At 42.3% G+C, this 16,767-nt stretch overlaps 3 protein-coding genes across 5 annotated transcripts; 2 read left to right on the top strand and 1 right to left on the bottom strand.

The window, feature by feature from the left end:
• Positions 1-1,335: 1,335 nt before the first annotated feature.
• Positions 1,336-8,112, bottom strand: LOC143015974 (nucleotidyltransferase MB21D2). The gene is made up of 2 exons (XM_076170182.1): positions 7,743-8,112; positions 1,336-5,934 (listed from the first exon to the last, which is right to left on the bottom strand). The coding sequence occupies exons 1-2, from the start codon at positions 7,993-7,995 to the stop codon at positions 4,670-4,672; spliced, it is 1,518 nt and encodes a 505-aa protein (XP_076026297.1). The 5' UTR covers positions 7,996-8,112; the 3' UTR covers positions 1,336-4,669.
• Positions 8,113-8,569: 457 nt separating this feature from the next.
• parlb (presenilin associated, rhomboid-like b) lies at positions 8,570-12,556 on the top strand. 2 transcript variants are annotated; one of them, XM_076169780.1, is made up of 11 exons: positions 8,570-8,671; positions 9,281-9,494; positions 9,655-9,795; positions 9,937-10,005; positions 10,403-10,451; positions 10,672-10,767; positions 10,909-11,058; positions 11,442-11,512; positions 11,716-11,817; positions 11,982-12,079; positions 12,162-12,556. In XM_076169780.1, the coding sequence occupies exons 1-11, from the start codon at positions 8,595-8,597 to the stop codon at positions 12,283-12,285; spliced, it is 1,191 nt and encodes a 396-aa protein (XP_076025895.1). In that variant the 5' UTR covers positions 8,570-8,594; the 3' UTR covers positions 12,286-12,556. The 2 variants fall into 2 exon arrangements, with proteins under 2 accessions (XP_076025895.1, XP_076025975.1); XM_076169860.1 differs by lacking the exon at positions 9,937-10,005.
• Positions 12,557-13,617: 1,061 nt separating this feature from the next.
• Positions 13,618-16,611, top strand: cldn15lb (claudin 15-like b). 2 transcript variants are annotated; one of them, XM_076170069.1, is made up of 6 exons: positions 13,618-13,774; positions 14,392-14,609; positions 14,713-14,877; positions 15,045-15,126; positions 15,247-15,360; positions 15,642-16,611. In XM_076170069.1, the coding sequence occupies exons 2-6, from the start codon at positions 14,393-14,395 to the stop codon at positions 15,739-15,741; spliced, it is 678 nt and encodes a 225-aa protein (XP_076026184.1). In that variant the 5' UTR covers positions 13,618-13,774; position 14,392; the 3' UTR covers positions 15,742-16,611. The 2 variants fall into 2 exon arrangements, with proteins under 2 accessions (XP_076026184.1, XP_076026099.1); XM_076169984.1 differs by having other exon boundaries at positions 13,618-13,778.
• The last annotated feature ends 156 nt before the right edge of the window (positions 16,612-16,767 follow it).

The following is a 16,767-nucleotide window of genomic DNA, read 5'->3' as shown; positions in this document are numbered from 1 at the left end:
TCAGTCTTCCAACAGTGCTCTGTCTCATGAAGGGATTGAGTCTAATGTAACCAGACTGTATCTGCACTCACTTCTTATGCAGAGAACAATCCAACACAGTCACAACTGGATGAGCACTCTGCATTGATCAGGCATTTGTAGACTTTTGCCTGTTGCCAAAAATCTATGATGCCAATCTGAGTAATTTATGTATCTGAATCATCCCAGATTCAGATATTGACCCAGGTCTTAGGTCTAAAAGGTCTAAAAGGGGCCTTAGACCTGCCTTAACACAGACAGAGAGCAATTAAATCTGATTTATTGATGAGTTCTGATGGTGTTGCGTTGGAATTAGTTGGTAAATGATCATTAAACGGATCATTAATTTCTAGAACATGAAAACATTGGCCGGTTTTCATGGTATAACCGGAAAGAACACTGTTGGTGTTGTTGTCCAATTTGTCTTCAACTGGCTCGACATCAAGTTGATAGAATCAATGGTCTCGAAAAGAAAGGGGTCCTCTTAGCTAGAGAACAAAATGCTTTCTTTGTCCATGTGTACGCCTCTATATATAGTTGCTGTATGTACATTGTGTTTTATGTTGTATTGCACTTTTGGAAGGAAGGTAATATATGGTTTGTGGACGATGTTGGCAACTGCTTTGATGACAGCGAGGCTCCTCTGTGCGGAAGAGCTGAGCAGGAAGAAACACAGCAGGAGGACGCAGGGGAAGAAGGAACACAGGTGGAGGAGACAGGTGCTGAGACCACAGGAGGTACAAAAGCTGGCAAGGTGGGAGAGAAGGAGAGGAGGGGAGAATATACTCTCAGGAGCCATTCCAGTCCTTATGGGGCCCTAAAATCTTCTTCCTGAATAAGTGTTTTATTTTCCCCCATGTATGTTGTATTCTGCAGAAGTCTGGTATGGAAGAACCAAGCAGAACTGCAGCACCTACATACCAGAACAGAACTAATTCTATAAAGATTTAAATATTCTAGGTTTATGTTTATGTTTATGTTGAGAATTGAGAGTTGGGTTACGTAGCCTTAATTTAAATCTTTATAGCAATCTTAATAGAAAACCAAGAAAGGGGACTATGGTGCTGCATGAGGCCAAGCCACATCCTTCATGTTGGGTACAAACACGTGACAGTGAGTTCTGGTGTGAATAATGAGACAGGATCTGTGTTGTTATTTCATCAAGTGTATTTACAGCAGTAGTTACACATTACAGGTGCAGAGAAAATCACCATCGCTCTACAGACAGCAGCCGCTCAGATGGCAGCTCCCTCCCGTCCAACACATTATCTGATATATATTTATCTGCTTTAGACTTTCTGCTTTTTCCAAAACAAATATCATGAGCTTAATGTTTTCTTTGTTTCCTGTCGGTGTTAAATACAGAAATTCCCCAAATTGGAGATGTGACGTTTCTTGATGAAGATTAACTGATATGTCGACTTTCATAGCGTTTATGATTTCAGGTTAACTGATAATTGATAGATGATTGATAATGTCTAACGTCTTTGTGTCACTGCAAACTGAATGACACAAGAAGCTCGCAGACAGGAGGGAAGCTGACATCTGACGGGTTAAAGCAGCAGGGTGGACATTGCATAACAAAATCTGAACAGTTTGATAAATTAGAGCAGCAACATACGGAAAACTTAAAAATCACAGTTCAAAGGTTCTGAACAAAGACGGTAAGACAGAGAAACAAGGTGAAAGGTTATGAAGCTCAGGAGAACAACACACTGATAACATTTCCACCAAGCAGGAGTGTGTGTGTGTGTGTGTGTGTGTGTGTTTGTGTGTAAAACATTCCACAATCTTAACTTTCTGACTACAACTACCTTCTATGCCATTCCCATAATAATGCAGCTAGTCCAGCATGTGTGTGTGTGTGTGTGTGTGTGTGTGTGTATACAGAGTTGTTGCATTTTCACTAATTGCACTTGAGGATGAGGAAATGGTGACCACTTTGCCAGTCAGACTTCTGTTTTGGTTGTTTGTTTGTCTTTTTGGCATTTTTCTGGAAACTTCTGTTGGCAAAACAAAACTCCAGACAAAAGCCAAACTCCCTTCGACCGTAACACAAACATTTCATCAGTCTGAGACAAACCCATCCTGCCATTCTGAATCTATTGAGGTACAAATATTTATTGTTGATAAAGATGTCTGCAAACTGCCAAATGTAGCGTCTAAAGCAGCAGTTTCTCTAATGGTCCCTAGATGATGCTCCAAGAAACAAAAAATGCTGTGAACAGATTAGAGCAGAATTTAACTCAATTAGAACCATTAGTAAAGATTAACTGATTAATTACAAATTCAATCTTTAATTGGTTAAACGACCTAGCTTAAGTTTCCAGAGCCCAAATCTTCAAATTGCTGATTTTGCCAGAATGTGAAACTGAGAAATGGTGCAGCAACTATTTGACCTTTTTTCAGTGATAAATAACCACAATCAATCAAATATTTAAACTGCTAATTAATATTTGGGCCTAACATTTCTTTCAGCATTAGTTATACGCAAGCTAATAATTAGCTTTCCACCATTAGCGACAGTTTGCTTTTGTTGGTAATCTAAGTCTTATTTAAAATCTATCGTCAAAACATCGTGATCTTGAACTCGATGAACTAAAGATGAGTTGTTATAAAAAAAATATACAAATAAACAATCTGTAGAGAAATTGTCAGTCATGTTAGAAAAAAAAAGCAACAACACATTAGGTCATTTCGATATGTTAGCTTATTGAGATGTGCAATCACTAATGATCAAAACAAAAAAACGTGGAAGTGATATGACAAAAGTGAAAAGAGTTTCTAGTGATAAGATGTCTTAAGGATTCTTCTGGAACTCTTCTACTGGTCACAATGCAGCAGATTGACCTGAGTGTTGAACGATGGAGACATGGTGCTTGTGTCTTTGATGGCATGTGGAGGTGAGGTGAGGACGAACTGAGTCGTTTCAGACCTCACCTGCTACTTTAGAAAAGATGACAGATGAAAGCATGTGATGTCAGATTGTCAATAACTATTTTCAGGTTCAAACTGATTTTTTTCCTATACTGGTTGAGCAAGAATGTGACCAGGAATTCACAAGGAAATCTGGTAGATACCCTCAATCGTCTTGTTCACTTGAGCCCAATATGGAGACACTCTGGATAAATCTGGTTTGTGAGGAGCTGATCTATAGTCTGCTGCACGCATGAGGGAATTACTGTGTACCTGATACTTTTCCAACGATTACGTTACAGATTCAAAACAACCGCAGCACAGCCATTAATAACTAAAGCGACACCAGTTTGTCCCGTCAACAAGATATGATACATCGTTCCAGAATCCACCTCAGACAAACACAACATCCAGGGTCGAGAGAGGGTGTGGTGTCTTTACATTCTGTGCAAAATAAGACAAAAAGTAGTCCACAAGTCTCCCGCCATTCTCTGTCCCCGTTTGTCTTTGTATTTCAGTCATTTCATCTATTTACAGTTAGTTCTAAGACATTAGTACCATCATGGTCCCCCTCAGGACCGAGACAATCCACCTTCAAACAGAATCCTGTTCCTTCCTTATTCATAGGCTTGAAACTTGTTTATGAGCCCGACTCAAGACCTTCTACACCTTTAAGGGCTGAGTCATGTCGATATTATGAAGTTCACAAACATACACCATGTATAAGAGCATAACACACTGAGTACATGTATTTATGTGGAGCAGATACATTACGGCTACACTAACTCTTAAAACGTTGCGCCGTGCAAATACAATCTTGTTAAGTCTTTGACAATCTTGCGCTGTTCCAGACTTTGCGTGAACATGTGAAGCGTTTAACTGCAACTAGCTGAGGCAGGTGACGAGATATTGGAGCTATTTGAGAGAAGAAGCATGATATGAAATGTCTGCGCATGCATGTTGAGTATGAGACTAATCGCCAACACAAGCTGCTGGAAGATCAGATTCTATTACTGACGAAACAGGAAATGAAAATTCGGAGATGAAATTCTAACAAAACTCTGAACTCAAACATCTCATCCTAAAGTCAAGTTGTTGGTTAGGCTGTCATGGGTGTAACTGGAATGTCTGTGAGTGTTATTCCTTCAGTGTCAAAGAGTAACCAGCAAGCCTGTGACTTCATCATCCTCATCATCACGCTAATGTTCTATCTGATCATTGCTGCCTACAAAGGACAGAGGAAGTGATCAGGGCTTCCTTTGTCACCTATTCTGTGAAACGTGCGTCACAATAATTTGACACGACGTACATGATGAAGCTCCACTTATGTTTCCTAGAGGTGTTGGACTTGTCTCAGTTCCCAGGACCTCTGAAAGATCACAAAATCGGCAATAAAACTATGACAGTGAATTCTATTTTAAGGTGGAATGTCACCCCATCCTTCAGTTTTCACAATATAGCCCATCACTCTTTAGCTTTCTATTTAAAAGGCATTCAGAAGGTTAAAACCACAGGGCACAAAGTGAGAAGGGGAGGGGAAGGAGGGAGGGAAATAAAAAAGTTAAAAAAAGGAGTTAAAAAAGGCAGACAACTATACGATCACTTCACTCTGTGGCAGAGAAACATATAAAAATGTAAAAATAAAAACAAGTTTCAAAGGAGGATCGGCCATCAGGCACAGGAGGAGGAGTGTGAGGAAGAGGGGGAGGAGATGGGGGGAGAACGAATCTCAGTCTTAGAAGAACTTGTCGTCGATGCGGAAGTGTGGTCTTGTGACATCATCCGGGTTGATGAAGACTGAGATGGATTTCCCAGGATTTTCGGTGACCAGCTGTTGGAGCTTCTTGGCCAACCGGTCGTCCGGTTGGTTTTCCCCGCCGGCGTCAGACTGCGGTGACGGCAGGTTGTTGGCGCTGCCCCGCCACTGCAGATCCATGGTCAGTCTGTTGGCAGCTTTCGCATGCTCGATGGTCGTGCGGAGGTGCTCGGCGGGGTCGGAGCGCACAGAGGAGAGTTTTCGAGCGTGCAGCATGGCGGTTTCGTCGGACAGGTGCTCCAGCATGTTGCACTGAGGGATGAAGTAGTTGGGACACATCTTGTTGACGAGACAGTGCTGTAGGTCATCGATGAGGCCCAGCAGGAAATGGGCAGAGAAGTCATCCTGGGAGAGATAGTTGGAAGGGAGGCGGTCGCAGGCCCACAGCATGATGCTGCGGAGGTGGTAGGGACTGATGGCTTTGGGGCGGGACAGCAGCTTGATGATGATAGCTTTACACGCCTGGTAGGCCTGCATCAGGCTGGAAGAGATGCACTTCTTCAGCTGCACCTCACTTCGAGCGAATGACAACCGCCACTCATTTTCCTTTCGGCCCTTGTAGGAACAGGCAGGGACAAGGTAGAAGCCACTGATCACCTCCTCCTCCGTGATCTTCCCGTCCCAGAAGTGGTTCTCCATCAGCCAGCTCTGAGCTACAGCAGGCCAGCCTTTGAAAGACACCACAGGGACGATGTCATACAGCATACGGCTGCTCCCCACTCCCAGGATGACGGAGATGATGGTGCCGTTCCTCTCCACCTTTTCCACCCTGGGCATCCCTCTCTGTGGCTTCTTCTGCACCTCCAGCAGCACCAGTGAGATGGACTGATAGAACCAGTCTGCCACTAGTGTTGGTGAGAAGAAGTAGTTGGTGGTTCCATTGATGTGGTCCACGATGGTGCAGCAGTCCTTCCACTTGTTGATGGTTACTTCGTCAAAGAGGCGCAGGCTGAGCCAGGAGTGGCCCAGGGCAGAGTGCCGCATGTCCAGGGTCACCGGCTGGTTCCGGTCATGGAGTTTGAGCGCTGGTACCAGCAGGGTGAAGTCCATGTCGTAGTCTGTGCCACGGGCATAGACACTCAGTTCATCCAGGTCCATGTCCACCACGCCCTCCCGGACGCCTCCTGACAGGAGCAGGTACTCGTTGGCTACTGGGAGCTTCTGGTCCAGCTTCTGGACCATTCCTGATGATCACAGAAATCATTACTAATGAGTAATAACAGAAACTAATATTTGAATCTGCTGAGGTACTCAAATGTAAAAATACTGTTGTTATGATTTCTTCTGGTCCAGTTTCTGAACCATTTCTGGAGGACAGAGAAGAACACTATCAGAACTATAATTTGTTAATGACAGAAAGAAAAGATACAGCTTCACACTGGCTTCCAGTTCCTTACAGAATCAATATGAAAGCGTTATTACTTGTTTTCAAGGCTTGCAACGGTCATCATCTATCTCAATCATCTCTGATATGCTGGTAAAATAAAAGCCTTCCTATAAGCACATACACAAGTGTACAGTTCAGACACACGTATCACAGATTCCATCCAAAAGTGGACTAAGTTGTAAGGTTCATATTATTGTGTCCTCTGCCTCAGACTGGGGTTATCTGACTGAGCTGATGTAAGAGGCTTTCTGTGGTGTTTCTTAATTTAATTTGCATTCTGACAGAGTGCCTGCATGATAATAACAGGGTCAGTTTTGTCTCTGTGTGCATTATGTTTCTTCCTCACTCCCTGTCTGTTTTTTAACCTCACCCCTTCTCAAAAAGTGCTTTAACAGATTAAATCTCACTTCTACATTCTGGCCCCAGATTGTTTCCTGAGAGTCATGTGTGTCAGCACTTTTGTCTTATGATGAGATCATCCCTTCATTACATTATCACTCGGTTTAATGAGATTTTATGAATGCAGAGGCGCTGACCTCACTGTCAGGACACTAACATCATTAATAAAGCAGGAGTGTACAGAGATTAAAATTTTTAAGGACTGCAGATCTTTTCAGAGATCAATAAATCCGTGTTACACTCAGAGCTTCCGTACTGAGTGTAAGCGAGTAAAAGCATCAGCGGAGACAACTATTCGCTTCAATTTCACACATCACCACCCTGCAAAAACACCAGTACACAGAAGTCATTTCTGTCACTGAACTAGACACGTCGCTGATTACCATTCACTCTAAGGAACACATTCTAATGTTATTGTATTCCCTCATGTTTACAGTGTAATACAGCAGATGATGTCTTAGGCATAGTCAAACTTGAGTGCATTCAGTAACACAAACAAAATGTGCTGGACTGATCTTAAGGTTATTTGTTTGTAATTGATTCATCTCCAATCTGCTGACATTGAGATAATACTTTAATTAATTAACCTACACACCTGATGAGACACAACCTTAGTGTGCACAGAAGTGCTATAGTAAGGGAGAGTACACGTACATTTTGCATATTAAACCATTGCAAGACCTCAACATAGACTCAATGAAAACAGACCCTTATTTTGCTGATCATCGTCAGCTTTTAAAACCAGAGCAATTCCAAATATGGTGAAAGCTATATTCGTATATGTTTGCCATGCTGCACAGTTACAAAACCCTGTACATCATGGTATACATTGAGGTCACCCAGTGATACTCTGGGGTGCACAGGTAGAAGCCTTCACGTCAGAGTGTAGTGCACTGTACTGCAGTGTTTAAGCTTCATGCAGCTTTAACATTACCGTCCATTTGATTCTTCAGACACTGAGTGTTTCTGCAGGGGAGCTGCATGCTCATCTCCAACTCAGACTCACGCATCAAACTACACACCCGTCTGAACGTATAACAGAATGACATAAGGCATTTAAATACATTTGGCGTAGATGTATCTAGTTAGTTATTCGTACGGGCTTTCCATTAAATGCATCATCGCTGCTGTGATTCATCGTGTGTGTGTGTGTGTGTGTGTGTGTGTGTGTGTGTGTGTGTGTGTGTGTGTGTGTGTGTTCCTCACCCAGCATGGAGAAGATGAAGTCCTTGGCCGTGTGGATCTCCAGAGCCCGCTGGTCGTCGTACTCTCGCTGGTCGTGCTTGCTGAACTCCTGGATGAGCCGATTCACGTCCTCCATGCGGGCCGCCGACCTGAAGTCCAGCTCGGGCCCACCGCCGCCTGCTCCGCCGTGCGGCAGCCTTGTTGCGGCTGAGGTGGGGCTGTTACCAACGCTGCCCACCGAGCCAGCCCGAGCAGATAGAGCAGGAGCCGCCATGTTGCCACCGCCGTCGCACACTGCTTTTCAACGGCCGGTTCCGCTGCTGGCCTGAGCCGAGCCGAGCCGAACCGAGAAACCACAACCGACCGAAACACAGCGGGGCGAACAACACGATGCGCTTCCGGTAATTTAAACTTTCAAAGTAAAACTGATTGTTTCTTGGTGAGTGGACGAGCCCCCTTCAAAATAAAATCGACGTTGGACTGTTTATTGTACTCTGTTCTTCACATCATATGCAGTAAAACACATATCTCAAAATGAATGCAACTTTATTTAAAGCAATAAAATAATAAAATAATGATGAATAAAATAAAGCGAATTTTAATAAATACATACAACACGAATGAATAAAACTGTCAATCCTGCTAATATTGGTGTTGCCGTTATAACTGCTATGCAATATTTGCCCTACATATCTGTTAATTCGAATTTTCTCGTCAAACACTTCTGTAAATCACACAAACTGACGTATTTTTAAATCTGTGTGTAATACCCATTACTGTCCTCAGGGTGTCGCTTGCTGTTTTACGCTCAACTCCATGTGTGTTTGTTGTTGTGCGGAAGTGTTTGAGCTGTCAGGGTCATTGGGCTCCAACATGGCGTGGAGGAGCTGTTCTGTCCTGCCCATACTGAGCGGGGAATATGTTTTACGGAGCTGCGGGAGAGCGGACAGGTCAGTCACACTCAGGCCGAGAGAGACACGCTGGTGCCGGCTAACGGAGAGTCAAACCACCCCGGGTTTGAGTGAAGTTAGTGGAAGTTTAGACGGCAGTTAGCATCAGGAGCTAACTGAGCTAACTCTTGTTTGCTGCTGACAGCAGAGAGTCGCTAACAGTCTGGGCTTGGCTTTCAGAGATGACAGTTCTTCCGCAGTAAGAAAAACGCGATCTAAACCATTCAAATTAGGTTCTTTATGGTTGAAAAATCTTAGAATATCGCAGGCACATCTGTCTGATTACCGTTTGCTCAATTTCCAGTTGGTGAGATTTCAGAGGACATCTCCATATTCAATATTAGATATACAGGTGTCGATATATAAGTTGTAAGGAAATTATATCTAATGTCATGTTTTGCAGGAGTCTGCAGTCTCAGTTAGCCTCTTTATTTTAGGGAACCTGGAAGTCCCCTTGATCACAATTTTAGCTTGTGTTTTTCTGTTCATTGCAATCACTTATATTTGAGACCCATCTTAAAGAAACTGATCAAAAGCCTGCTGCTGGGTCTGTGAGGGCTTAAGCGCCATGGAAATGTGTTACTTGAATCTGCTGTTCCCTGTTGGCAGGTGGAGGCACACCGTGCAGCAGCGCTGTGGCTTCAGGAAAGAAGCCAGAAAACCAGAGTCTAGGAAAGTGGAGGAGAAGCCTGGCCCCGCCCACACAGACACTACAGAGGTCGCTCACCGCAGAACGACAGCGCCGTACGGGGAGCCTCAGGCTCCGCCCACTCCACCACGAGCGTTTGGCCGGCTATTGAAACCGCTGTTGTTTACTGTGGGGGTAAAAATACATATTTTCATTCAGTTGAGAGGAATTTATCTCAGATATATCTTTATTTTCATATATGCAGCAGCTCTCAAATATGGATATGGCATCAGCCAGAAAGATGAAGTATCAGCCAGGTTCTAGTTTGGTGTGGCAAGTGCTTATTCCATGTCAGTTTACAGGCTGCTCGTTCGCCTCGGCCACCATTTGGCAGTACGAATCTCTGAAGTCTCGGGTGCAGAGCTACTTTGATGAAGTCAGAGCTGATTGGATGGAGAAAATGCGACCTTCGAAACGTGGAGATGTACGAAAAGAGGTGAAACATTCTGTCATCATATCTTATTAGAAATGTGTTTGTCCATGAGAGATGAAGATGATCCTAAGGCTCATAGCAACCAACAGTGAGTCAGTGGAACTAGAGGTTTTGTGTGTTGTTGTGATTTTGGCTCTCCATTAGCCCACAGCCCAGCAAGAAAACAACAACCCAGCAGGAAACGTACAACCAATGGAAACCCTTGTGCAAATGGTAATGCCAAATGCAAAGGCAAAAGCCTAAAACAATAGGGTTGCTTAGTTGTTTTGGTTGTTGTTTCTTGTGTAAAAAGATTCCTCAGTAACCTGAATCAGCTGATCTTTTAAAGAAACAGTAACACCATTTGTTGTGCTTTTTCACTTTCATTGACCAACATTAGATTAACAGAGGAGAGGCATCGACAAACAACAAATGTAATCTGAAACTCCATCCATTTATCTACGAAAAGCAATTTGTCAGTTATAAAAAAGAAGAGCATGATATAACCCTTTTAATTGAAACAATAATTCCTCCGTTTCAATCTGATGCAGTTGTGGAGCCACAGTGACACGTTCAATGCTACACTGAAGCGTGTCTGTCTGTTCTCTGATTGGCAGTTTCTGTTTTTCAGATCAATCAATGGTGGACCTCCTTAAGTGAAGGTCAACGGACAGTCACAGGTCAGTCCTTCAGATTGTGTTTTCTGTGTTATTAACTTATATTTCGTTCCAGCTGTAACTTTATGCTTCCCAAAATTTTTGATGACGACACTTTGACCACTTAGGTCTCGACAATCATTTATATTTCTTGGAATACGCCATGCAAAATCAAGTGGTGATTTCAGTGTTAGCGTGTTTTATGTTTGTGTCTTATCCTCACTATTATTTTCTTTCTTCCCAGGGATCATTGCCCTCAATGCATTAGTGTTCTGCTGTTGGAGGGTTCCCTCACTCCAGCGCAGCATGATCAAATACTTCACATCTAACCCCGCCTCCAGTGGGTACAGCCAATCCAATACTACACTCAGTCACATTTAGATGTAATCATTGAAATGAATGGCAGTGCTACCCTGAATTTCATGCTGCCCAGTATGTCACCATCACTAACACTGTTGTTGTTGTTGTTTGTCCTCTCCAGAGACTCTGTGCTCCCCAATGCTGCTCTCCACATTCAGTCACTACTCCTTCTTCCACATGGCTGCGAACATGTACGTCCTCTGGAGCTTCTCCAACAGTGCAGTGTCCATGCTGGGCAGAGAGCAATTTATCGCTGTGTACATGTCTGCAGGTAAAACAATATGCTTCACTATAGAGCTGGGTGATGTGGCCAATCTTATCTGTCTTAATGCTACAGCACCAGCACATCACCACACACAACATTGTTAATATATACAGCATGACTTGTTCGTGGGGACAAGCAAAAGAGCAACGTGCAGCATTTGTGCTGGCCCCCTTGCGGACTGCGTGATTGGTTGCAAACCAATTGTCTATTTCAGTATAAATAAAACAGAAAAAAGCATTTGGTTATTGGATTTTGAACCACAAGCTGATCATCATTATCAAAAAATGAACACATGGTCACTCTTCTGTTCTGTACACTGCACTGTGTCTATGCCAGTAACTTTGATTCCACCTTATTGTAGTCTCTCTTGTTGTTTTGTGTTCTATCAGGTGTGATCTCTACGTTTGCCAGCTATGTGTCTAAGACATTGACGGGAAGGTTAGGCCCGTCACTGGGAGCGGTGAGCAGCTGCTGATTGTCTTTATATGTAATAAACTGCAGAGTTGGATGTCCATAAACCTTCTGATGTACAGTATGTGTATCAGGACCATATTCTACCAAAAAGTGTTTTTTAGACTTTAGTTTAGAACACTTAATGCGTTTTCAACCTCAAACAAAGCGGTGGATGGTAAACATTTCTGTACGTGTTTGTGTGTTTTCCAGTCTGGAGCCATCATGAGCATCCTGGCTGTTGTGTGCACCAAAATGCCAGAAGCAAAACTTGCCATCATCTTCCTCCCAATGTTCACCTTCACTGCTGCTAATGTAAGACACACTCTGTCTGTCTGTCTCTCACTGCTTCTCTGTGCACCTGTGTGGTTGCAAGTCTGTCTTAAGGCCTCTCCTTAGAAATTCTGCATTGTAAAACACTGAAAAGTAAAAATCCTCCTTTACCTAAGTTTAACCTAAGTCCAAATCTCTCTCTCTAGGCTCTGAAGGCCATTGTTGCCATGGATACAGCCGGTGTAGTGTTGGGGTGGAAGTTTTTTGACCACGCTGCTCATCTAGGAGGAGCCTTATTTGGAATGTAAGTGGTCTTGTTGATTTGTTTGCTCGTTCCCAGGCGTTGTGTTCACGTGTGTTCACTAATGGTTCCCTCTCTCCTCCAGCTGGTATGTCTTGCAAGGACACGAGTTGATCTGGAAGAATCGGGAGCCCTTTGTTAAATTTTGGCATGACCTTCGAACTCGAGGCGGGCCTGGCAGCGGGCCTGACAGTGGAGGCAGCAACTGAAGAGGCTCCTTGTAGGATGCAAAAACCACAGACTGATGGGGAAATGTTTTAATACCTTCAAAATATGTATAAAATGTACAGACATGGAGAGAGAGAAGATGCGGCAGAGCTTCCCTACCTCTGTTTACCTCGAAGGAGACAATAAAAAGTTTGTTCTAACTGTTCATCTCACAGAAATGGAAAAACTTAATTTATGATAAGAAATAGAAATTACAGCAGTAGGTCAGAGTGTTTCATTTGTTTTCTTTCTCTGCGTTTATAATGCACATAAGAACACAAACCCATATGTTGTCACTGTACAATAAACATATTCTTGATTTCTCTGCGGAGGTGTGACAGCACTGAAGACCAACTGTTGGAATATGAGTTATTTTATTATTAAATCTTGGTCCTGTCTTGTAAAGGATTTTTTCACACTGCATCTTTTAGTCCGACAATGATGAGCCTCATGATGCTGAAATGTTGAAAAGAATTACAAATGTTCATGTTCTTCTCAGAGTAAGATTCTGCCAAAGCAGAGCAGATAAAGGAAAAGATCACATTAGTTTAACATGATGAATGATGATGATTAGAATTTGTTTAGGGACAGATCAAGAATTTGTAACAGCTTTTTAACATATCAAAGGGATTAGTTATAACAGTTTAATAACAGTAGAAGCAAAGTGAATTTGGAGAGATTGCGCATAAACTGTAATATGACAAGGGGGTTCAGATGCAAAATTTGTAATTGTTTTTGTAAAATGTGTATAATACTGAATGTTATATTTCTTGACTTTTTTGCAACTAAAACTTCACAAAGACAACATTGAATTATGATATTTGAAACATTCAAAGATAATTCAGTAAAGTATTAATGCACCATCATTCAGATTTCCTTGTACTTATTTTCATTATGAGGTCTATTTTGCAATACCTTAGTGGGCAAAAGTTAGTCTGATCCATGGTCAGCATCGAGGCCTGCTTGCCAATCAGAACAGAGCAGGATGTTTGACAGGAGAGAGAATCTAAAATGGCCTGTTTCCACTCAATGTGCGTTACAGTGCTGCAGCATGCACATTAGACAGCTGTGTCTATCTACTGTAAAACATCCATTTCTACCAAGTTCCTGCTTTGATTCTTTAGTCATACACACTCAATAAAATGTGGATTCCAAAATGTCCAGATTGTCACAAAACAAATTCAATGAAAAGTGAAATTACAAAACTGAATATTCCAGATGGTTAAAGGTTCCTGAATCATGTTTCTACTGAGCTGCGTTAAAGGCAAAAAGCAGGGTTTGTTTCCTAACTTTGGGAGGGTCTACCAATGTGTGTTCAGTGACTGTTTGGTCTTCTCCCAGAGTTCAATGACCCTGGTCACAAAAGCCCGCTCACTGAGAAGATCCAGGTCCATCGTGGAAACGGCTAGAAACCGACAAAAGAGAGGAGACACGAAACAAATCATTTGTAACAACACCTGAACATCTGCCTCTGTCCTCCAAGCCTTTTCTGTAGGTAAGAACCCTGCTCTGATTATGTTTACTGGTCAAACAGGTTAAATATGTCAGTGCTGACATTTGAAAGTGGCTGTCACCGCTGTCATCACCTATCCAATGAAGGAGACAAAGACCTACATTTTGCCTCAATATGAGTTCTCATCTGTTCCTTTTGCACTCAAAATGCAAAGATTTAGATTTTGCCATAAACGGTCATATATTTATATGACCGACACATTTGTTTATTTTATTTCGTACTATTTTATGATTTGAGTGAAAGTGAAGATTTGAGCTCAGGTGACCAAAACAGGAAGCTTGACATACGTGCTGGAAAGAAAACAGAGACACAAAGGGTTTGTCAACAAGAGGACGAGGATCATACTGACGTGGACAGTTTCATTGATTTTGACCTCTGTTGAAACCTTGACCTCACCTGAACCAAACTGCACAGATTCAGCTTTTCGTATTTGTTTCGTTTGTTTCTTACCCTTATGTCTGCTGAAGTCCTTTTTTGGTGCCATACTGAAGCCTTCCATGTGGCCATGCATGATTGTGACATCACACTCTGGTTATGGTGATATTGGACTTGAGTTGTAATGACGTTCATCCCTGATTGTTTCCATGATGTGCAGCATGGCGCTGGTCCTGCAGGTGTTAGGTCTGTTTCTGGGCATATTGTCTTGGTGTGTGCAGTCCAGTTGTACTTCCTCTAAGATGTGGAGGGTTCGTAGCCAGGCAGAGACTGTGAGCACCAGCCAGTGGCAGTTTGAGGGCCTGTGGATGAGCTGTGCTGCCACCTCACTGGGATCTATCCAGTGCAAGAGTTTCAGCACAGTGCTGGGACTGCCAGGTAAATAATAATGTCGACATTTCCTATGGGGTGTTTTTTAAATTAACATTGTAAGACAACAGCTGTTAGGTTGTCTGTTTCAACTGCTTATCTCCTGCTATAGCTCATCTACAGGCCTGCAGGGCTCTGATGATCCTGTCACTGCTCCTGGGTCTGGTCTCCATCGTCGTCTCTGTTCTTGGACTCAAGTGTATTAAGATTGGCAGGACTTCAGAACAAGACAAAGGCAAAATCCTCCTGACTGGTGGGACCATGTTTATATTGTCAGGTATGGAGCTGTATTGACAAATGAAATAAAATGTGAAATTGTAGAAATTGCTTGAGATTGTTGTGTTGTTGAAATTTACCATTGTCTTCTGTGCAGCTTCACACAGGTCTGTTCATGTCTTGCTAGCTGCTCACGGTTCTGCTCTCTGTCTGTTCTACTTTATTCAGGTGTTTTTACTCTGACAGCAGTGTCCTGGTACGCTGCCAGGGTCATCCATGACTTCTACGACCCCTTCAATGGAGGAGTCAGGTCTTTTAAACACACACAAGCATTACTACTATCACCAGAACTTCTACTACTACTGCTGCTGCATGTCTTTGTGTGTATTCAGTTTGTTCCTGACTGCCATCGTGTTTTTTGGTGTTTCAGGTTTGAGCTGGGTACTGGTCTCTATCTGGGTTGGGGGTCTTCCTGTCTGGCCATCCTGGGAGGTTCCATGCTCTGCTGCTCTTATAGGAAGAACTCCCCTCCTCCCTCCGCACGGTAAATAAGTGCCACAAGTGATTTACCTTGACCTGTTGCCTTTATGTTGTCACCTTTTTGTCTTTGTGTCTGTTTTGTCTTATATTCTTGTCAAGTCATGTTTTTGACTCACCTTGTCTTATCCTCTGACTATCATTTCTGTGTTGTGTTGTTGTATTTAACAGGAAATGATGAAATATTACTGCTTTGTTGGTGTGCATTGTTTTTGTGTTGTGTATGAGTTATGTACTCACTCACTATTTTAAAATATAACCCTCCCTCGCCTCTCTTTGCTCCAACAGGCAGTTTTCCTACAACTACCCTCCTACAGGCCAAGAACAGAACTACATCTACACAGCAACTCCTGCCTCAGAATGCAGCAGCTCGAAAGCTTATGTGTAAACCACATCAATTTACATCTAATTGAAGAAAAAAGACGTTTATGTGGTCCCGATTGGTTTGCCTGTCTGAGTGATGCGTCTGAATTTGAATTTGTTGTATATACCAATTTTCTGACATCAGACCACAGAGCAGCTGCTGATATCAGAACTGACATCTTCAGTTTATAAGATTTGAATTTTTGTTTCATGTATGAAAATGTACCTTTCAATATATCGCTTTTGGACCTGACCACTTACTTAACATCAGTTCCAAATTTTTCAACCAACTGTTGGTTACCAGCCTCTGTGCAGTTTTGATGTCCTGCTAATAAAATAGATTAGATATTGTTTTGTTTTTTTTAATCAGTAAAACATGTAAACGATGTTTTGTTGTGAAGTATTTGGTGACAAACTAACTTCTGTTGATTTGAAGCGCTTGCCTTAACCCACTAAATTGTTTTTCTTTTCTGTTTCGTTCTGCCACACCTTCTCTGCTACAGTATAGGTTGTTTAAACCTGATTCTAGTCTCCCAGGAGAGTAAAGCGTTTGGTTTGTTAAACCGTAAGGTCAATATGCAACCTTGGAGCAAGAGATAGCCACCAGATTTCAAAAACAAATTATTTATGTAATCTGTTGGCTTCATTTGGTACTTGTTGGAAAATGGTATGGACAAATAGTTTAGCCTAACGGATCAACCGACTTTCAATGTATACCAAAGTTGTTGACTTGAAAAGCAGCGGAAACAAGATGTATTAACTTAGTTATCTGAGTTTATCTAGTTCATCTAAAATTGTCACCTGTTGAAGAAAAAAGAAAAAGATGACAATGTTTGCAAACATACATGGGCATTGGCAAAACTTGAAAAATAAAACAATTATGATATTAAATTCAGGATAATAATTTCATTCTGTTGCTGCCATCTTACAACACAATAATGTAAAGAGGTATTCCTCTTGGTTTCTCTACAATAGTGTGTGTAGATGTGTGGATTATAGAACTGATATCCTTGTCAGACCACCTTTGGGGTAAAAATACCCTTCTGATATC

This window comes from Genypterus blacodes, unplaced genomic scaffold (assembly GCF_046128005.1).
Source record: "Genypterus blacodes isolate CSIRO-AG114 ecotype Tasmania unplaced genomic scaffold, CSIRO-AGI_Gbla_v1 ptg000003l_1, whole genome shotgun sequence".
Classification (NCBI taxonomy): Eukaryota; Metazoa; Chordata; class Actinopteri; order Ophidiiformes; family Ophidiidae; genus Genypterus; species Genypterus blacodes.
Note: the sequence above shows the minus strand (reverse complement) of the source record. Positions and strands in the feature narration are given on the sequence as shown.